General features: G+C 37.0%; 1 protein-coding gene across 1 annotated transcript; it reads left to right on the top strand.

Annotated features, from left to right (window-relative positions):
- The first annotated feature begins 358 nt into the window (after positions 1-358).
- On the top strand, positions 359-23,347 carry LOC138940236 (synaptic vesicle membrane protein VAT-1 homolog-like). The gene is made up of 7 exons (XM_070308903.1): positions 359-1,041; positions 13,968-14,097; positions 15,606-15,821; positions 19,754-19,902; positions 20,036-20,195; positions 20,442-20,868; positions 21,005-23,347. The coding sequence occupies exons 1-7, from the start codon at positions 725-727 to the stop codon at positions 21,028-21,030; spliced, it is 1,425 nt and encodes a 474-aa protein (XP_070165004.1). The 5' UTR covers positions 359-724; the 3' UTR covers positions 21,031-23,347.
- The last annotated feature ends 608 nt before the right edge of the window (positions 23,348-23,955 follow it).

Below are 23,955 nucleotides of genomic sequence, written 5' to 3'. Positions count from 1 at the left end.
CGTATATATATACATCGTCCTGAGGATCGATAATCCAACTCGAAGCACGATGGAGTCGGCATTTTCAAATTTTTAGGTTATAGTATGCGAGATTAGCGGCGAGAGGGAGAGAGACAGAGCGAGAGAGCGAGGTCGGAGGATAGGGGGAGAAGGAACGTGCGAAGGAGGATGGGGGGGAGAGAAGATACGACGAAACGGGAACTACTTCGCTGTGGCGGAGTGTGACGTGCAGCGGCACCTGCGCGCGCATCCCAGCGCGACTCGACTGAACGTGGCAAACGACGAAGACGGCGCGCGATTGGTCAGCCTGCAAGGCGCGCGGTTGCTAAGCAACAATAATAACGCGCGCGTTACCGGCCGGCGTAGTGTCGGAGCGGAGCGGATTTCGCACAGTGGCACAGAACAACGTCGGCTTCCGTGGAGTTCATACGTGCCGGATAATATAAACGACATACCGTGCCAAAGTCGACGGATTACTCACACAAACGGGCACTTTCTCTCCCTCCTTTCTCTCTCTCTCTCTCTCTCTCTCACTCTCTCTTTTTCTCTATCTTTCTCCTTCTATTCGTTTCCTCCGTTTGTCGCTTCGCGATCGCGGACGCACGCTCCCCTTTCTTGAGGTATCCCCGTCACGGCCGCCGTCAAAGTAGCCTCAGTCTCGCGTTAAAGGACGTCGCGTGAGCTTGAGAGTTTTCAGGGTGTCTGAGAAGAGTAAAGCATAAAGATGGCAGAGGACAAGAACGAGACGAGCCCGAGCGCCGAGGGCGAGAAGCCGCCGCAGGAAACGACGGCGTCACTGCCGGCTGCCAAGCCGGACAAGGAGGAGCCGGCGAAGGAGTGCAAGGAAGATGAGAAGAAGGTCGAGGAGAACGGTGAAGGCGAGAAACCGAAGGAGAATGGCGAGGAGAAGCCTACTCCGGAGCCGAAGGACATGCGGGCGATCGTGCTCAACGGTTTCGGCGGCCTGAAAAGTGTCAAGGCCCTGAGAAAACCGGAGCCCACCCTCGGCGAGGGAGAGGTCCTGATACGAGTCAAAGCCTGGTGAGTCAAAGCCACGCTTGTCGTTTTACCGGTTAAAGCGCATCGATGTGCGTATATTCTCTCCGTTACTTATTATACCGAGTCATTAAATGGAACAATGTAGGAGCCATATTTTCTCCGATTAACTTACTGGAACGCCTCGAATTCATTAATATTCGCTTGGCTAATCGGCCTGTGGCCGAGCTCACACACACACACACACACACACACACACACACACACACACACACGTACCTATGCTATTATCTATATTGGTTTTCATTTCTAATTCTTGAAGGAACTTTCTAATTCAGCTAATTAAGTTTGGTATTTTATCATATATTTTAATGTGAAAAGAGAAAGAGAATTTCTGAAATTTTATAATGTTACGTGCCCTATAATTATATATATATATAAAATTTATAATTATATTTATTTTCTACACAAATACATACGCACGCCAAATTTTCATTTCCAACGAATAAAATGAAGAATCGAGAATCATATTTGGAACTAAAGGAGTGACAAATTTATAAAATTTTGTTGGAGTTCTTTGTCATGGACAGGGTGCGGCACGGTCGGAATTTTCTTCTCTATCAAATTTTCTATCGTATTATGTCGTCGAGATATAAGTGTCGAAAGGATCAACATCGAAAGAATGAGATAACTTTCGTTCTTTTGTCGAGCGCTATCAACGTAAATTCTCCGGAATGTTTGACTTATATTTCTTCGCTTTCCCACCGCGTTAAATACGGATTCTTTGTGACTACATGCGGGTCGTACATAATAGCGCAGTGACTAGATAATTATAATCCCAAACGTCTAAACGAGTGGAATTAAGGAAAATAGATCTACGAGCTTGTCTACGATGTCTAATCAAAATTATACATTATAAATCTTTACGTTAACATTAAATATTATTTTGTTACAATCTTTTTATGTTAAAATATCACTTAATAACGCTACGAAGCACTTTCGCACTCATTTCAATCGCACAAAGTGCAAAGCGTGATCAAAGCGACCAAATATTTGTTAATAGTCAAAGGGTGGCCGTGTTACATTTTCATAAAATTTGCAATGCACATCGTCCTTAAATATCAATTCGCTTCACGTGCGATAGTTCAATCGATAATTAATCGATCAATTTCCAAAACGTAGATGTTGGCGTCCATTCGTAAATCACAATACACGTCCCCTTCTGGCTATTCATTACATATACATATACGAAGGCGAGACGTCAATTTGATTTTTCAATTATAAAGAAAGAAATATCGACTCTCATTGCAATAATGTGCGTCGCGAATCATATCAAGAGAGCTGGCTTTATCTCGAACAGCCAGAAACGGTCGCGATGACGATGGCGAATGTCGGATTTGCCAAAGGCTGCGCGGACCTTTTCGCGCGTGAGTCACGTTTTATAAAAGCTATTGGGATTGATGAGAAAATAGCCCCCATAGAAAGATATCACGCTGCCAATGCCGGCACGACGAATAAATTTGTCTGCCTCGCTGCAGACACGTTCGTTAAGCTACGCGCACCCCCGTCGTCGGCGCTCGATGAGATAGACGATATAGACGGGCTAAATAAAGTGCCGTTCTCGGTTGTCGTTTCGATAGTATGCCGCTATACAAGCAGCTCGTTAACTCATTTTTCGTCAATTATCCTTCGAAAAATTAAAGATCTTTTCTCTTATAGAGATAAAAAAAAATATACACACGATCGTCTCTTTTCAATAAGATAAATTTACTCTTTTCACTAATCGCGTATTTCAAAAAATATAAACTTTCATGATAGAGACTGAACAAGTTTAAGATACGTATGTTTAAATGCACTTTTATCTTTACAATTACGTGAAGAATAATGTTTATCGAAACGCAATTGCTCCCTTGCCAAATCGCCTTTTGCCATTGTAGACCCGAGGCATTCTCCATTTTAGTCGAGCGTGCATTCACACGCGCTTTACATGTGAGCGTGATCTCCATTTGGGCGTATATACATGCCCTTTGTAGCGAAAGGGTTATTCGTCGCAGGAAACGTCGAATTTAAGATGTCGCGTCCGAAAGTGGAAGTAATATTAAAAGCGCTACCGGAACACATTTGAATTAATTTAAATTAAATTAATGCTTCATTTTAAATATACTTATCTTTCTGAACTGTGCATGAAATACTTGCTTTATCATTTTAATTTTGTTGTTAATTAAAAAGAATTTATATATTAGATCTGATAATAAATATTACTCATCGAAGATTAATTAAACAAAATTTCTCGAAGATTCAACCGCAATAAAATATGTGAAATTAGTTTGTCGTCTCTGATTTTTTTTTTTTTTTTTTAAATAATTAATGATAAAAATTTTTAAAATCGAGATTTTTTTAAATTTCTGCAGAAAAGACTTTATGTAAAAAATTCGGCTTTTTAAAAGAATTTTTCTTTCTCTACATTGAATTTTTGTTGATACGATTGTACTCGCGAATAATTTTATATTCAACATATACCTCTCTCTCTCTTGATTACTCGTGTAGAATGAACAGTCGAAGGAAACGGGCAATTACTCTTGAATAAAACTATTCTTCCGTTCGTGCTGACGGAGAGACACTATAATCCAAATGTGCGATAAACCTTATTCTATATATATAATAGTTATCTTTGACAAAAGAGATGAAGGAGACTTTGTCCCGCTTTGTTCGGTTTGTCCAAAAACTTAAACTTTAATACGTCCAGAAGAACACGCATTAATGTATTCGCGTTTCATCGATCGATTTTTTTTTTCAGGAAAGAGAGAAGCGAGATCATATATAAAATATATATGTATAGTATCATTCATGATTCACACACACATATACATTCCGTGATTTTTTTGTTTATATTCTGTGAGTACCCTTCTTTCTAGGCCGTCTCCCTGAGAGAAATTCGAAGCGATAGAAAAAAAAGCGCGCGCGCGATGAAAGACGAGTCTTGAAAACGCCTTAAAATACGAGAGAAAGTGAGAGGAGAAAAAAAAACGAGAGAGAGAAACATAGTCATCGTGAGATATCGCGCGTTCGCTGAATGGTATCCGTTCAAAGTTTCCCATAACGCGATATTAAGACCTCATTAGCATGATAAACTCGACGGGACAGATACAATGTTGCCTTTCATTTAAGCACGCTTGCACGAAAACGCGAGCGCGAGCTTTCATCCACATAAATTCTGAATATATATATATGCCAGGAATTTTTACGTACGTACATCTTTATACGGCGTAATATCGCCCCCGATCATTCATGCACCTTCTACGCACGCATAGCATGTGCAAATTTAATCTTCGTATATTATACATATAAGCGTGTTTTATACTAGTAAAAGAAAAAGATCTTTCACGATTTTTTTCTCTTATGCGTTCGTGCGAAAAAAAAAAATTTGGATCTAAATTTCTAATTGTTTGGATGGGATTTTCAAATCGTGAAACTTATAATTAGACATTAATAGTTATCGAATTAATATTTGAGTCCTTGGTTTTTCAGATTCACGGACTGTTGAATTCTCAAGTTCTTACTTAATTTCCTTTAGATTATTGTGAATTTTCAAGAGCTCTTACTTTACTGTATGCTGGATATTCGATTCCATCTCAAATAATTGATCTCTTGCATGATTTAAATTCGATTTCGATAATATGTTAGATAATGTATTATTCGCGTGGAAAATTGTAAAGTGCATAAATGTCTGTTGCAATTGTCAATGTCAAGCCTAATTTTAAAATGGATGCGCTTTTACAAGTATTATTGACAATCTTAGATTCAATCGTAGCGGTGACGTGCAAGAAATCTTTGAATTAACCCCAATAATAATGTTATATCTCTCTTCGCTCTGTTATTCTTCCTCAAGTTTATTGGCCAGACAATCTTGTCCACAATTAAATTAAGGATAAATCGATGCGTGACTTGGAGCTTTTCGACTAAAAACGATTACATCGATTTCTATGCGCACGCATTTACGTTGACAACCGCGTGTGTGCGAGGGACGGAAGGGAGGAAGGGAGGCGTTGGATAGAGGGTGTAGGAAATACGGGTGTGGTTCGATCAATACGAACATCCCATAGATCTATCGGTGCGTTCGTATCGTCGGGTGAATCATGCTAAATTATTATTTTTTTCTATACATTATTATTATACAGACGGAAAAAAAATGTTTTGTCAGAAATTTGGAAATAAATTTCACGTGCTCGTCATGTATACAGGGTGGCCCACCGAAAACGAAACACGCGTGTGTTTTTTGGCATTTTAACTTCATTTGTTCGAAAAACGCTCGGACAGGTCAACTTTATTTGCAAGGGGGACATATTAATTGGCTATTTCCGTTCACCTAATTTGAAACCCAAAAGGGGATTAATTTCACATAAATAAAAATCTAAAATTTTAAATGGTAAAAAGTGTCTAAAGACATATTATTTGAAAGTCTGATGAATAATGTTTTAATTTTCGAATTCCGATCATTATTTGCAAGTAAATGCGCTTCAAAGAAACAGAGAAACTTATTAAACTAGCAACTTACGTGTCAGCGCCATCGCCAGCTTTCTTAAAATAATAAAGATTATGTTCAAAACATTGTTGCACATTCTGGAGCATTTGTCGAGTGATTTGACGGCATTCGTTGACGACATGTTATCGTAAATCTAAGGAAGCCGGTTAAGTTGCATAAATTTTACTCTTTAGGTGACCTCATCTTACTTTAATAATATCAATATGCCGTTGTGATGCCGTTTTTGTTGATAAGAAATTTATTTCTAGTATGAAAAAAGAAAACAAAAAGAAAAAATTTCAAATCGTTGAATGTTTTCGAATAAACGAGGTTAAATGCCAAAAAACACGCCTGTTTCGGTTCCGGTGGGCTACCCTGTATATATAATTATTATCCTATTTTATCTCAATGCAATTTTGTAATATGGTTAATCAATTTTTATTTATAATTACCATCGCGAGAAACGCGAGTAAAACGTTGAAATATTGCCAGAGCAAATTTGTCTCTTTATTATCAAGCTATTCGCGATAATATTTGCGCTGCGCTTATGTCAATTGAGAAGATACCGTGTGTAGATGATCCGCTCGATGTTTGCGTTTCTATTTGCGGCATGCAGGTTTCTCTCGTTACTATTGCGAAACATGTTTATCCGGTGATCGTTCCGCTTGCATATTTGCAACGACGCGTGCAATTTCACAAATAAACAACAAAAAAATCGCATATTAGCCAGAGAGTTCGCAAGATCTCGCTGCGCAGCGGGATATTCGATTGCGCGAGTCTTAAAATATGCAGAAGCGCGCGACCGCCACCGCAGTTTGCCCGTGACAAAATTTTTCATCGCGTATGATTCATATGCGTATATCGCTAGCATGGTAAACGGAGAAGGCAGCCGGCTAATCGTCGTCTCGGGTTATCGTCTAGATTACGCCAAGTATTTTCTGTTCCTTTTCAGTCAATAAGCGCAATCAATGCGATGCGTCAGCTGACATTTATACGAGCATCACCATGACAGATCGGATTTGACATTTTCACACAAAGACGATTATTCATATTCGTGGTCTAATTTTATTTATATCCGCGTTCTCATTCTCTTACAAATCGATTGAAGTAGCGAAGATTTCATCAATCGAACAAGGCTAAAGAAGAAGAAATTATCTATGATAAAATTACGAGATACAAAAATTCACGTGAATGTATATTCACGGTATCAGATCGATATGAGAATTATTTACACTGTGAAATATTTTAAAGCTCGCAATAGAAGCGACGCGTACATCAATGTGTCCGTGTCACGCGAGTGACTCATAAAAACAATACGACGGTACGCGTTTGGATCCGCAGCTGTTGTCTTACCATTCGATTCTGTTTTTATGTATCTAGTTATCTCGCTTATGTATTGACCGCGTACGGCAAGAAACTCAGCTGTCAGCCGTTTTTAATCTAATTTATTTTATAATTATTAACAACATGTTTTGCAGATATCCTTATATTAAAATAAGCTGTAATCTTTATCTTGAATATTTAGCATAACATTAAGAAGTCTGAAGTCGGTGCACAAAGTAAATGCTACGTGTTGTAAATGTACTTGAATAAAGGATTAAATCTCCTTTTTTTTTGTAGCGGATATCATACTTGTATCCTTACAACGCGTAACTAATCCGTGCTTTGACCTCTCCTTTATTAACGTCAGTCCGCACACAGCTGATGTACTTTTCTCACCGTTACATTTGCCTGATTGCGATCCGTTTCGCGCGAGTCACCGTCTACAGCGTATAATCCGTCGCACTCGGTGCGACTTACACGCACGCCTATATAGTAGATCGAAGTTGTTGTAAAAGTGCAGCAGCCTCTCATCGGGGAGACGATAAAAAGTAACAAAGAGCTTCTATATCGGTATCCCCACGGACCTCGTCTGAAAACAATTGATAACTCCGTCGCCGTCTGAGCGCTCATCTATCGTACGGCAGAATAATTATTGCCAAGTGTACTTTTCATTTAAGAATGTTTTGGCTGTACATTAATAGCAAAAGAACTGTCAAAATAAAATAAAAATATATATTTCTTATATTTATACTGTTTGAAAAATCAAATAAATAAATCCGGATTATAAAAAGTATCACAAAATAATATGATTTTTAATGTAAAAGGAAATAATTGTAATTAATATTTTTCCTAATTTATGACAAAAACTTTTGATTGTGAATACCCCCTGGAATCAACTGCAAAAGCAAAAAAAAAAAAAGAGTAATTTACAAGAAGAGAGAGAGAGAGAGAGAGAGAGAGAGATTTTTCTACAATTTTTAATAAATAACTTTTAAACGAGTAAATAAATCTAAATTAAGTTTTGCACAAATATTTATTAGAATTTTCTTAATATGTGTGAAAAATTTTTATTCCGTGGGTATTTTTTTTTTTTTTTTTTTTCTTATTATATTTGTCAATAAGCGAACAATACGCGATTTTCCATAAGAATCAATACTAACTTTAAACTTAAATAATTTACAAATCGTTAAGAGAATTTTGGTCAGGTTTTGCACAGATACTCAGAAGAAATAGTAGAACAGTCTATGAAATTTTCATGTTTTGACATATGACACATATATTCTTAAGTGCGTTCACATATTTCTTTTTTTTTATTCCCTCAAGTCCGCGAATTTAACCTTCGACGTCTCTTTTTTTTTTTTTTTTTTTTACAAAAACGATCGTCGCAATTATGCGACGCGCCATTTCACCGAGAACGAATCTCCCATTCGATTAACTTCGATTCTTCCTCTTCTCTGTTTCCTTCTCTTTTTTTTCTTGTTGTTTTCGACAGTTTCAGGATCGAATTTATTTGCTCGATGATGTAGCACGATAAATATGTTGAGTATAATCTTCGTATGATTAATTCGGCCGATATCTCGATCAGCGTTCATTTTACACACCCACGGACTATTGCGGACTATACGTTACAACGCGCAATTATATGCTCGAAGAAAGATTATATTTGTTCGTCTCTCTTATTCTTACCATGATGATTAGTTACGATTTCTCGTTATTGTTCATCCTTCGTTTCTCCCACGTTGAAAAATTAAATTAACGAAGTCAGAGAATCCTCGACTTATCTTAAATAATGAAACGTAGGAGATATATTAATGTTATGTGCATCCTTTGCGAAGAAGATCACCAGACAACCGAGCGTAATATTCCGTCATTATTTGTATACTATTCTATCATTATCTGGTATAATTTTATACGTGTTAAGTTGTCAATATATGCCTCCCTTCTAAATCGAGTATTTAGGGATCGCGTTAGGTAGAAAAATATACGCATCTGTACGAAACTGTTTTTTGATATGGGAGAAGGGAACGAAATGCGACTTGGAAATTTTACGCAACGTATCGAGATAAGGCGACATTGCTGATATCGGCGTAATGCATACGGCACAAATCATTGTGTACGTTGTGCACTTTCGCTCGAACGAATGTCGCTCCGATCGAAGTCACGCGAGATTCGTGCATTTGATTTTACCGTACAGTTATATTATAGCTTCGTAGGCGCCTCGATGTCTTCCCCGACGATCGATTGACATGTATATCCACGCCATAACATACACGTTCGCGAGCAAGGTAATGGTGGAAACGTGCGGTTAAAGGGCGACGTCTAGTTCTCCTACCTTAAACGCCTGCATACAGAGTGTTTTCGACCAACAGTACTTTCCTTTCCTAAAGATATATATGCAGGGTTGGGAAGTAACGCGTTACTTGTAACATCGTTACCGTTACAGTTACTTTTTTTCGGTAACGATCGTTACTTTTTTCTACTTGTAACGGTAACGAATTAGCCGTTACTCTTATCGTTATTTTTTCGTTCTTTATTATCTTATATCTATTCAATAGATGTATTTTTTGAAAAATATTTCGTAGTCTTCTATCATAGGCTGCATTCTGATAGTCACTGCCAGTACTGATAGTGAATATTGGAATACACTCTTAATAATATCAATATTTAAAAACAATGTTTGATAAAAATTTTCGACAAAATTCAAATTTGTAAATTACAATTTAAATTCCTGTAAAGGTAAGTGTATTAAAGAGTAAAGATATTAACTTAAAAAATTAGAATCATTAAATAAGTTTAATATAAAAAACGCTTGCTATATAGAGACTAATTTAGAGTTTTTAATTGTAATATAGATTATTACATTTAATATTGATTATTAAATAATTTTATAATCTAATAGCTTATTTTAGCATTACGGAAAACAAAAACATAACGAAAAAGTAACGAATCGTTACTTTCCAAGTAAGGGTAACGAGTTAATTTTTACAAAAAATAACGATAACGGTAACGCGTTACTTTTATAGAGTAACGTTCCAACCCTGCATATATATATATATATATATATATATATATGTACGAGTGTAGAATTTTAAAATAATTGACATATCGGCTATTAAAATTGCAAAGATTTAACGCTTTAATATATTTTTGTATGCGAAATTCAGCTCTTTGTTGACTCGAATTTCTTCTTCTCGGGGACACCCTGTATACCGTTCGTGTCTCTACGTCCCGTTTTGTGCTGTAGCTTTATGCGACCCTGGGGTGCGTTGCATGTCGCGTCGTCGTCGAGTCCGTCGAGTCCGTCCGTTCAATTGCCTCTTGCCAAGAATGGAGAAAATTATTCCCCTTAATTCGACGCAATTTGAAGGAATTAAGCGATTGCAAGAGTCTTCGGAACTTGTTCGCTTCGTAACTTTCTGAACCTTTCCCTTGTCCTTGTACCCGCGCGCCTTTTCAGGCTCTTCAACAAGAGCGAATCGTCGAACGCGGTTATTCTGATTCCCATGACGAAATCTTCAGGTAAAACTCACTGGTAAGGAACAGAGGGCCCGCATCACTTGACAAAACCTTTTCAGTTTCTTTCCTCTAAAATTAGCCTGATTCGTGAAACCTGCCTCGACGTATGCCTCGATAACACAAATAAAGATTCGCTTATCATCGGACAAATCTTGAACAATATCGTAAAACTAGACTGGCAAATCCTGATTGATTTTTTAAGTTGCGTCATGTTATTTATTTTTCTCATTTTACTTTAATAAATATAAAATATAAATATAATAAATATAAATATAAATAATTAATTACTTTTTCCAATCATTGTTTATTACTCGCGCTTATTATCTAACGCGTAGTTATATATTACACATACTGGATACGTTGAAACGGTTAATGATACGCAGAAATTCTGCTGCTGACCGGAACGGACCGTTTTTCTCTCCGCACGATCGCCATTTGTATAGCTCTCTGGGCTCCGGCGAGAGGAAGGGGCGGAAACGACCCTAAGTACGACAAATTGTGAAAGTAATGGACGGTAATGTGGTGTCTTACAAGGTGAATGAAAGCGTCTCGCGTGACGCGATCGCCTCTAAATCACGTAATACGCGTTATCTACGCAGTAACCGCGGCGACAATGCGAAACGGTTTTCGCGACCAGAATTTCATTATGCCGTATCGGAGCTCGTTGTCGATGCTGCTTTATCTTTGTAGGACGGAATATGTTTTCGTTCTCAGCTACGTTCGTTACGTTTAACTGTCGCGTTCGTGCTTAACGAATTAATACGATTGATAGTATGACACGGTCGTAGCGAGCGCTTAAAAGCGCTTCTTATGTAACATGTCGATATTCCGGGAGACAAAAAAATATATATTGCCTGTAAAAAATACGCGCGACAGATCGTTATTTCGTCAAAAAATACTACTTCATTCTTCTCATACAATTTTTTTTTTCTTCGATCTCCTTTGTTTCTTAATAATTACACAGCCGTAATATAACATAATTACGAACTGTTGCAACTTGCGCGTTACATTGCGGTTACCGCAGACAGTACATTATAAGGACTCAAGCCATATGTTAAAACGCAGAGGGATAAACGCGAAGGGGGTGGGGGGGGGAGGAGAAGGAGGAGGAGTATACGTCTAACATTTGTATCTCGCTACGTTTTTGTACGCAAAGACATTCGGTATATTAATTGTGCGGCAATTCTTCTCTCAGTGTGCGAGCCGCGAGGTTTTTACGGCCATTTAATAAGATCGCTAATTTTAGCTCGGTGGATTTTTCCGACACCGCTCTGCAACCGCAAGCGCAAATATACGGATAAGTCCGTTGCGACAGGCAGGAATATTTCGCATCGACAGACAGAATTTAATAGAATCGGCTTAATCCCGACGTTTCGCGCGATTGGTGTTCGCTTATACCTGTCAATAAACCGTGGAATAGAATCATTGTATTTCTCCACTCGTTGTACATTGGGATTCAATACGTCCCTCGGTGCGCACACGTTCGCGGATTTTCACGCGTTAAAGTCTCGTTCGACATTTATCGAATGCATGGAAAAACGCATGGGTGTTTCGATCTATGACATGTTATGAATATGCGTACCGCAGTCAATTTTTATAAACTCGTTATCGTGTTCACGATGTGATTTTTACACGCGTCATAATTATTATTCTTTGATAATATCGAGGATACTATTATACAATTCGACTATATCGAAGAATTCAGTCTTATATTTTTATTTCGTGAGTGTTCCCTAAAATTCGATTGTTCGGAAAGAGTAAGAAGCGATCGATACGTCTAGTCGTCGTTACGTAAATCGTTCGACGAAGTTCTGTTTTTTGCGGTATATCGTTCTCGACCGCAATTTCCTTCGTTACGGTTATCGGTAAAACACGAGCTATATCTTATACACGCAACAGCTGTAGCGCATCTCTATGTAGTAAATTGAAAAGCTGAAACTATTCGTCTTCACGTGTTACTAAATGAGTCACGTTTCCTTACTATTAGAAATACAATATTACTGGCTTCCCATTGTTTATATATTCCTTTTGTTTCATAATTATTTAGATGCAATGCGTATGTGTATAACGAAGAGAGGAAAAATAGCGTTCAGTGAAATATAATAAAATAATCATCGCGATACGATAAGGGATTGCGTGGGCATTTGTGATACATTCGACCTTGGGTAAAATTTCATCGAGTCCATGATGATTCATCGTATGGTGCTCGGTGCTCCAGGAAATTACGTGGTGTATCGCGAGAGTTGATAACAATTTACGACATATCTTGCGACTAAGCGCCGAAGTGCAACGGATTCTGATGCATGTTGGCAATCCGTGGAAAATAAAATATTCATTTCAATCGGGTTCACAATCGGGCTAAATTATACGAATCGAAAGCTGCGAATACGTTGTAACAACGGCGAATTTACTCGGAATAAATACAATATTCAATGAAACAAATAATTTTACTTTTAAAACTGCTTTCAAATTCTTCCTTTTTACTATTGTATATATGCATTCTATTATTAAATTTTTTAAAAATATTTACAATAAAAATATTAAATTATTTGCTAAAAAAAAATTGTTAAAAATATTTATTAAAAATTTACCAAGAATTTAATAAATTCGATATTATATAAAGAATGTACGAACTATATATTTATTAAAATTATTTTACTTATTCTGAAACTATATATTAATAATTTTTATCTTTCTTACTATATTATCAAATATGGTAAATTTATATTATATGTCATAAATTTTCCGCGAATATAAATATATAAGAGAATGTAACAGTGCATCGATACGCAAATCATCGTTTTGACAAAATTCGTCCATTATTTCCGCACGAATGTTTCATCGAAGATGCCGATAGTAAATACATATTTCCACGATGCGATGAGTAATATTGCTGTGAAGGTACCGTCGTACATTGCGTGCGACGCCAGGCATCGACGTCTAGGCGTCGCGGCGCCTTCGCCTCTTCGTACCCTCCTGTCATAGGGACCGGTGAAGGTAACTACGCTACGTGTATTTATATGCGAGCCGCGGTCGAACTCGTTGTTATATATGAAATGATTTTATTTCAACCCTCTTCATCCCATTTCTCCCGACGTTTTAGATGCATGTATGTCACGCGTATGATGTACACACGTAAACCGTAGGATTTTATAAAATTCAGACTCTCGAGATTTTTTTTTTTTTTTTTTTTTTTTTTTTTTTTTTTTTTTTTTTTAATTATGAGGCGAGGCTACATGTTTCGCTGAAAACGAGCACGCCTGTCCGTTCCGTGACATTGAGATTGGAACGAAATTCTCGACTACGGCAGTGAGATCGGAAGATAATAATTTTCAGAGAATACATTAAATTACTAAAAACATCATCCTCTCTTTGTGTTATGCGCCAATGACGATTGATAATGGCCATTATTGTTGTTAATAATAAAATGAATAACAAGAATAGACGTTAAAGTTCAGAAGAAATTAACAATACGTCTCTTGATTGCATTAATTTTTGATGTTTCAATTCTACTGTCTTACATTTTATGGCTTAGAATGAAATTTTTCATCGATATTTTTATTTGCGTATATTAATTGTAATTTAATAGAGTTTCTTTTGTCTCTTGTAGCGGACTAAACTTCCAAGATTTGATGGCTAGACAAGGAGCGATTGATTCACCTCCAAAAACTCCGTTCATCATGGGTTCGGAGTGCGCGGGTGACATCGAGCAAGTTGGCGAGGGAGTCGACAACTTCAAAGTGAGTATAAACAGGAAACTTTTAACGAATCTGATTACCAGCAAACTTAAATCGTAAACAAGTTTGTGCCTCTAAGTTCTACATGTATTAGAAATTTTATTATCAAATGTATCGAATGAAACGGTGCAGTGTTACTCTTCCTCTATTCTCTTTTTGTTGAAATCTAAAGAAGATTAATGCAAATAATGTCGCGAATATTATCGATAATTGTGTGAGATGTACGTGACGGAAATAGATTCACTTGCGTAAGAAACGTGTAGATGGAAATATACATAACTGAATTATATAAGACTCAAGCTTCCTTCGATTTGATTAAGTAAAATTTCCTCTATGGGCTTAATGGAAGACTAGAAGCTCGATCTAGTGAACGCTATCTATTTAGTAACGCATTAATCCAATTCAGTTAGATGACGGAGCCTTGCGTTAAAATAGTGATCCTATATCAATTTTCAGCTTTGACGTTACATTAGGCTTAACGTTCTGAAAGCTCTTGAAACGCGTTCTTATGGCCGAAATAGTGCCATAAATAAAACGAGAAGCTACTTTTTTCTCGCCGCGATGATTTCCGTTATTGAGCGTCTTTACGTCAGAAAAACGCGCACGAGTGTCCATGTTTCTTGATAAAATACTACGAGGCTATATACGATATAAGAATCTTATCATATTTAACATGTTGTTGGCGAGTCGAGCCTCCTGACGTAGATCCGCGGAATTTCTTTACGGTCGACTATGGGGGGTCGTCGTATGGAATAGCTTGTACACTTAGGGTGGTCTATTTTCGTGTCTTGCAAAAGTCTTTTCGAGGTCAGAAGGAGGTAGGCAGAGAAACGAGCTCTCCAGGCGCTTAGGGTCAGATATCCGACCGGCATGTGTAAAACTGGCTGCCTTGCTTTGCCAGAAAGGGGAAGAGAGGAGGAAGAGAGTGTTTCCTTCGAGCATACGGATCGGAAGTAACAGCAGTTTGCTCCTGCTTCTGCTTACTAAAACGGGATGTGTTAGCGAGAGACCTAATTCAATAAAACGGCTCACTGTCTTTACGAAGAGGAAGACGAAATGTAAAATCGCTGAACCTTTTTTATTCAATAATCCATGTGAGGGTCGTAAGAGTTATATATATATATAGAATAATCCTGAAAATATATTACATATCGTGTAAAAAAAAAATAATAAAAGTATTTCATCAATTTAAACTTTATATATTAAAACGTATTTTATTAATTAAGTAAAAGTATTTTATTAATTTAAACTTATATATTATTATGTCTATAGTCTCTCTTATGGCTTGTTTTTTTTTTTTATAAAGATTTTATATCTTTACAAAAAGGACAAGGCATAAAGACTTTATGTCTTTACAAAAAAGGACAAGGCATTTCGTCCCCTCTTAATTTCGATCCTAGAAATGCGCTTTAAATGCTTGCGTTAAATCGAAAATTAAATTTATGATACACAGTATAAAATGCTATTTTGACATTGTTGAGAAAATAATGGTTTTTTTTTTTTTTTTACAGGTGGGTGATAGAGTGGTCGCCCTTCCCGATCACAAAGCGTGGGCGGAGCTGGTCACTGTGCCGGCAACGTCCGTTTTCGCGCTACCACCCGGAATGAGTTATCTTGATGCGGCCGCCATCACCATGAACTACACCGTAGCTTATATTCTGCTCTTCGAGCTGGCCCATCTCACGCCCGGCAAGAGCTTTCTGCTTCACAGCGCCGGCGGCGGTGTGGTAAGACGACGAATTTTTCTTTTACACTTGTATTTCTATCATCGATAAAAAGGAAAAGAGGAAAGGAATGAGGAAAGGGAGAGAACAAAGAATCGCTCTTCGGAAAGATACGGAGGAGATGATGAATTGTATTTTTTAATTACACTCTCTGCTCAATCGTATATCCTTAATCATGAAGGATTCGATATGCTTATGGACGTATCGTAATTATTACGTTCGATTATACGCACATACGCGATGCGGTATCTTTTTTTTTTTTTTTTAATTCTTCTTTTCCTTCTCTTCTCCTTTATTATAAATTGCCTCGATACGTTGCAGTATTAAAGATAAAGTCGTAATCCGCACAATCGTGTACGATGCATAGCATTTTTTAATCATATTTCCTCTTTAAAATTCTCTATAATCATTATCATAAAGATTCTAATCGTTTAAAGATATCGTACTTATACTTTACGTTCAACCAACCGTAAAAGTGAATCGAGCATTTCAACAATATTTATTTATCCGACATTAACAGCTGTTCCTTATACCAGATCGATCTATTATTAACTCGACATTTTTAATATCTATTTGCTTATATATACATATGCATAATATTGTATATTGTGCGCGTGATTGTATTAAGTTTTATGGCACAATGCTCGGCACGATAATAATGTTGAATTATACAGTGATTTATCGTTAAAGTAACAGTTATGCAAACAGTATGTAAACGGTAAAATTATGCCTTTAACATACAAAAGTGTTTAACCAACAATAACGCGAATCTGCGAAGAGACGTTTTCGCGAGTTTGGACAGCTTTACCGCAATACATACCATGTGTGCATAAACGAGTTAATGTCTCGCGCATAGACATTTTGCTCGTAAACGCGAATAGCCGACATCTTCGAAGCGTGTTTACGTTACTTGGAACACACTACAAATCTAATAAGTAGCGGTATTACGGTCATGGCATCTAAATCGTCGAGAGCAAACGACGTTAACATTATTGCTAGAACCGTTTTATGGAAAACGTTTATATGCGAAAGACGCGGCACTTATGACATTCTTCTTTAAATCCGTTACGCTACATTTTACGAACGGGAATATAACGGAGTCTTTTTAATTCTTACGACGGTCAGATATCGAACAAGTTTACCGTAAATTTTCATTAAAGATCTAAATAAAATTCTATGCATAAAATATTATAAATCCTTTTTCCTCTCTCTCGATTTCTCCCTCCTTTGAGTTATCGAAGTGAAATTTGCCAAGCTTTATTTACTCACTCTGGAGACCAATTTAAATCCTACAAGACCCAAGCTTGAAGACATTAAATACTTCGCGGGGTGCGAATGTTGAAATTTCATATAAGCGATGGTAGTTGGACCGTTGGATGGCTGTCCGTGCGAGCCGAGGGGCGGTGGCGGAGGGAATCCAGAAGGTTAAAGCACTAAGGGGATATTTCCGGGTTCTTTGGCCATGCGGGGTGGTTTCTCTCTCGACGGCGAACGCGGAGAAGCAGGAGAAGAAGAAAAAGAAGAACCGTCGGGATCAATACGGCTCAACAGGTTACACCCGAAACCAACTACGGCTGGCAGCGAACCACCCCCCTCCCCTCCTTCCGCCGTTCCCCCGCTAGCCGCTTTGCGTCCCCTTTCCCGGACGGTTGAGACGGAAGGTGAAATCTACGGGGGAATGCGGGGCGCAGATTGTACGGGGGTGTGAGGGTTGCCAGGCAACCTTTCGCTCTCTCATCGACCATCGTCATGGACCGCGCCCGTCTGAGACCATACCACCACCACCACCATCACCATCGCCATCACCATCACCGGCACGTCACCACCACGTGGCGCGATTTTAAGCTATTTTCACACCGTATCGGTATCGTGTGCCACGTGTATGACCGGCAACAACTCGATCGATGGATGCCCTGCTATGGTATTACGGAAGAACTTGAAGAACTTAATTAAAGACGACTTCCGTAACGATCTCCTGACTCTGTTTTGAATGTCTCAAGAATGTCAAAGAAGAAATTCTCTTGCCATGTGTGTGAAATGTTATTATGCTATGAAAGAAAGAAACTATTTAAAATCCAAATACGAGATGTACTTAAGGAGAGATATATTTCTTATGTCATTGTGTTCTTTCTTTGTTGTTGAACGAGCTAGGGCGAGCATTTTGTCGAGTTAATTATATTATCGATAGACATTAATTTTTTTTTTTTATTCTCTTCGATATCTTAATTTCCTTGCAACATTAATTTTTTCTGTGACTTTATATTGGATAATGCGATGAAGATAGTATTCTATATTTCAAATTTAGAGCCAAATTTTTGCTGCGACGGGTCTTAACTTCGCTTTTTTAGTTGTACTTTATTGCACTGTCGGTACTTAAAATAGAGAAAGGCAAAATAAAAGAAACGCAGTATAAATACGTAAAAAGACGGGGCTTCATATGTCGCTCATAATAAAAGCCGGCTATAATTTTGCAATATTATTATAAAAAAATTAATGGTCGACGCGATTTAACTGTTTCTTTATCTCTCTAATGCTAGCTGTAAAAGATATAAAGAATCAGTTAGACGAGAATTAAAGTGGCTGTTAGAAATCTTAACACACTATTCATACTACTAGATAATATCGAGTAACAATTGACAACCATTCTTAACAAATGCATATAATATTTTTGATCGTGTATTTTGCACGGTAAAATTGATACATGCATCTCCACCAGATATATCTGAAAGCTTTTCCGAGTATATCGTATCTTCTTCGTAAAGAAAACCGAAAAGGCGACAGAGAGAAAGAGATATGATGCGATCCTTTTGAAAGATTCACGAGAAGAAGGAAAGTTCTCTCGACGTGATCAGAAAGCGGTATTTTTCACGAGTCGAGTGCTCTCTTTTTAACGGAGAGCTTTTCTGCTCTACGTGACTAGTTTTCCCGGACTAATGCGCGTAGAATCACGCGTAAAAGTGTCCGCGTTTTCGCGCGGTCGCATTTCTCTGGGCTGTGCGGAACCCATTGTTGTCGAGGAGTATGAATTATAAATCCCACACTATATACGTCATCCTTATCCTTATTGTCAAGGGAAGGATGAACGAGGAACAGTGGGCGATACATTGTTCTTCAAATCGCATGTGCGGATCAGTTAATATTAATTAAATCATGCACGAGAAAAAAAAGAATATCCGTGAAGCATCATCATTAAAGCTTCTATATATATCATAATATAATAAATTTTTTAATTAATAAATATAATATATACATATATTCAATTATTAATAAATTAATAAATATGATAAAATTATATTGAAAAATTTGATATATGTTTCTTGCATAATTTTCACATGCGTATCTCTCTTGCGATGCGTACATACATAATTTGTTGCGGTTACTTAAGGATCCTGGATCCTCTGTCTTTATATATCTCTCTCCCTCTTCTTCTGCCTCTCTCTTTTTTTTTCTCATTTATACTCTTCTTCGAGTCCAGAACGCTCGGCATCGGTCGCCGAGTATCGAATTCTCGACAAGGGGCGGAGAGGAATGAAAAGCAACGAGCGCGCGATTCTCGGAAATAATGTATGCCGCTTCTGTTGAAAATCTCGGGCGGCTGTGTGCACGCGGCTCTGTCTCTTTTTTCTCCTCTCTTAATCCCGTCTCATCCTTTCTCAAGTTATACTTCTACACGAGTGAACGCGCTCAACATGAGCCCAGCATGCGTAACTGTATTTTCTCAACAAAAAGTAGCTTGCATTGCGAAAGGGAGACAGAAGAAGAAAGATAGCAGGGATTAGGATATGCCTTTTAGCATACTTTTTAGCGAAATGTCAAAGACGAGCAGAAACATGTGCGCTATTTCTTTAATACTGCTTCGAATGTCTCATGATTTTTTTATCTTAAATTTTGCATCCGATTGCATCAATGAGGGATATTATTTTTATTCGATTTAGGGTCAAGCGGTGGTTCAGCTTGCGAAAACCGTGAAGGATGTAACCATCTTCGGCGTCTGTAGCAAATCCAAACACGAAGCTCTTAAAAACGCCGGAACTATCGACTACCTTTTGGAACGCGGCACAGACTATAGCAACGAAGTCAGAAAGTACGTACACGATATCGCGCGTGATACATTTACGTGGCCTCTTTTTATCGCTTTTATAATATTTTTCAAGAAATTTTAAGACATAATCAGCGTATAGTATAATCAATCGCTATACGGATTTCTGATTGTTTAGAATCTCTCCGGAAGGCGTAGATATTGTCTTAGACTGTCTATGCGGCGAAGAATGTAACAAGGGTTACGCCCTCTTGAAACCGATGGGCAAGTACATCCTTTATGGATCCAGCAATGTCGTCACCGGGGAAACTAAGAGCTTCTTTTCCGCAGCGCGATCAGTACGTAATTCGACATTACAGATTAATTCGATTTTTTTAAGTATAACGATACAATTTATTTAAAAAAAAAAAAAAAAAGTCATATTAAATAAAATATGTATGTATTCTTTAACATTCTGTTGTAATATTTTGTAAATTTTCAGTTTTTTTGAAATGTTTAATTCTCTAAAGTTTTTTTCTTCGTCATGTCTCTTTAATATTATATTTCCGTTATCTTTATGTATTCTTTTATTGTTTGTCGTTTAGTGGTGGCAAGTCGATAAAGTGTCGCCTATAAAGCTGTTTGATGAGAACAAGACATTGTCCGGATTGAATCTACGCCACTTAATGTATCAACACGGCAGTCATGCGTTCGTTCGACGGGCGGTGAATCAAGTGTATACACTGTGGAGCGAGGGCAAGATCAAACCAGTGGTGGACTCAACATGGGCGCTGGAGGATGTACCCGAGGCTATGCAAAAAATGCACGATCGCAAGAACATCGGTAAGATCGTGCTGGATCCGAGTCTGGAGCCGAAGCCCAAACCAGCTACGCCGGCTAAAGGCAAAGCAAAAGACAAGAAGGCCGCGAATCAGGAGGAGAAGAAGGCGTCTAGCGTAGAGTCAGAAGAGGGGGAGAAGAAGAAAGAGCCCGAATTAACAAACGGTACCTCAGAAGACAAATCTGATAGCGGTAAGAAAATAAGATGTAATGAATTTTTGGAAACACAATCACATTAGACATATTATTTTTTTCGTATATGATTCCATAAATATTATAAATTAAACTCAGTAAAAATCTAAAGATTCGTTCGTATTTTCTGTTTCAGATTCCAAAGAAAAGGAATCTAGCTGAATTAGCGAAAACTAAGATGAAATTGATGAAATTGATATCCGTAAACGTCAAGAATTTTCCAAAAGTACTATTGCCCGAAAGAATGAAAAATTAAGTTCGTTTTAAATAATACACGAGCGATATCGCGCGAAGTTTACATGCAGATGATCCATAACCAATTATATCATACAACTTAATATAATGGACAAATATTAATCTCCAAACAATTATCTGGAATACGAAAAATTCGATTTAATAAGTAATCGATTGCTTATTAAGTTACTCTTACTTTTACACATTACTCTTTTATGTCCAAAAGCCACCGTTTTTAACGCATATCATCTGCACGTAAATGTCCTCCCCTACATTTGCGCCGAGATCAAGAATTCATGCGAATTATGAGTGAAGGAGAATCAACCAGCATATTACATAAGAATGAAAGAAGCAACCAAATAGAAATAACAATCTTGATGCGGTCCACAGTAGTTTACAGAATATAAGAAAGTTATGTTTATTTTTTCACATCGACCAAATGGTTAATTTTGCGAGGAGTTAAGTAAACGATTGTTGGATACCACGTAGTCATTAGACAGCTTGATTCTTTTTTCTATTACCTCTATTATTTTAGGAAATGGATGTAACTAGCCTTTCCGTACTTATTAAACGATCGAGCTCATAAACATGATATAACAGCAGTTTAATAACTGTGTGTTGTCCAACAGTTATCTACTTGGTTCTATTTATCTGTATCGGATACTATCGCTGCTACTACGGTATATACTAACACATTCTCTCTTATACTAATATAATATTACCTCTATTTGTAATTTATAATGGGATAAAATAACACATTGCGCTAATGTCGCATTTCCGTAAAGAAAAGCTAAAAATGCAGAGCTGCATTACTGTCGTATATAAATTTTACGTATTACAAAGATGTTTTTACACTACTTTATTATTCATCATGACCCTTTTGTCATGATGTAATATCCTTTTAAATTTTAACGATAGCGATGAAAGTCAAGAGTAATATTTAGTACACTACATATACGGGGCATTTAGCTGAGATTTAGATGCTCTTTTTTCGTACATTTTCATACTTCATGTAGTTCTTATGTAAAATTAGTTATAGACTTTTCTCCTATGTAGATTTTCCTATGTAAAAATTGAAAAGTAGAAAAAATTGAAATATTTAAATGTAACTATCTAACAGCTTATTATAATCGGTATTTTTCTAAATCGAAATTATCTCTTTTTTTTCAAATCACGTGCATTAATCCTTGCAACGATACATCAACGAGCTTTCAAAATATTCCGATTAAATTTTGGAAATTCGAAATATAATGCAAAATTAAATATAAATTGACTCGCGTTGATGTTTATTATATGCTAGAAATGGTGGATAATCGGAGATTTGATATCTAATTTGAATATAAGAGAATTGATTATATGACATAAATTAAGCAAAAATGTATGTAATTAGACTGATTAATTACGGCTTGAAACTATAAGCCTAATAGAGATATTATTCGGCACATAAGTGCTTTGAGAATTATTTTAACGAATGTTGGCGTACTTTTATTTCTTCTTGTGACTTTCAAATCAGTTTTAACAAAAAATCGAGCGTATATGCTTGTATAATACGATATCTCATCGTTTTTATTCAAATGTGCGAACCGATGATGTACTTTAAAAGCTCGAAATAACTTTATTGTTTAAATGAAATTTTATAAACATATTTAATGACGTTGCATCAACATGTACATGAAGAGTAATTTAATGAATTAGCATCGTAAAATATATCGCTTTTCTTACGAGAAGGAACGACAGTTTAAAAAAAAATACGCAAGGCCTCATTTTCTATTATCACGCGCGTAAATACATAGTTGTGTCGCTTAAGACGCTGAACGCGTGACTGCAATCCAATAAATTATGTTAAATCCGCATTGCGGTCTTTCTTCAACTTTCGAACCTTCGAGTAATATTTTTGCGACGGTCGTGATATATTGTTGGCCGTTCTACGTACGCAAAAAATAGTGAAGAACGCGTTATTAACGGCGATCTGTTGAGCGAGAAGATTTTCATAATACGAATGAAAGATTAAGAGGATCCTCGCAAGTCTCTCGAGAGAAAGTGAGATAAAAGAAAAAAAAAACATTCGAGGGCGTGTCCTCTCGATGGAATGCGGCTCAGTGGAGAACCTGACCGATGCAGAACAAAGTGTGCATATCTCTCCGGAACGTTGGAACAATTTTGGTGTAGCCGATTTCGTTAGGATTTGATACTAGCTCTGTATACCGATATCTATATTATACAAATCATTATGCGAGAAGAAAAAGACGCGTGGACGAGAGGAAAGATATGTGTTGATATCGCGCGCGAATCTCGAATTGTCAGAGAAGCGCACGAAAGAGCCAAGAATTACTGCCGTATCGAATCTCTCGGTCCAAAAGTACATAATAATATCTTACTCATCAAGAAAATGTATCGATCCGAAAAGAAAAAGACAAAAAAAGTGTGAAAAATGCAAAAAACATGATAAATGTGACTGCATATTTTGAGACATCTTTTAAACACGTAAAAGATACACTTAATCCGATACGAAAATACGACACACGCCCATACACAAAATACGATGACATACATCATACTGTATATTTTATTGTAAGGCTTTAAATGTTTCATCAAATAACTCTATTATATTATAATATATCTATATATATTTGTATCGATCGTTTTCTCCTGCCCTGATTTTTTTATTTAGGTCCGAAGCACGAATGTCGAAATAATAAATCTGGGATATGCGAGTGTTATATGTGAGATTTAGATGCAAGAGCTTTAAATTTAAAGAGCGAAAATCGATTAATGACTGGTTACTTTTTTATTGTAATTAGTAATTTTAATCCAGCAATCAAATTTCGTATGCCGAAATTGTGTTTTAGCAGA

Source organism: Polyergus mexicanus, unplaced genomic scaffold (assembly GCF_030449975.1).
Source record: "Polyergus mexicanus isolate NDT 795.1 unplaced genomic scaffold, iyPolMexi1.0 SCAF_2, whole genome shotgun sequence".
Taxonomy (NCBI): Eukaryota; Metazoa; Arthropoda; class Insecta; order Hymenoptera; family Formicidae; genus Polyergus; species Polyergus mexicanus.
This window is presented reverse-complemented; position numbering and strand designations above follow the sequence as displayed.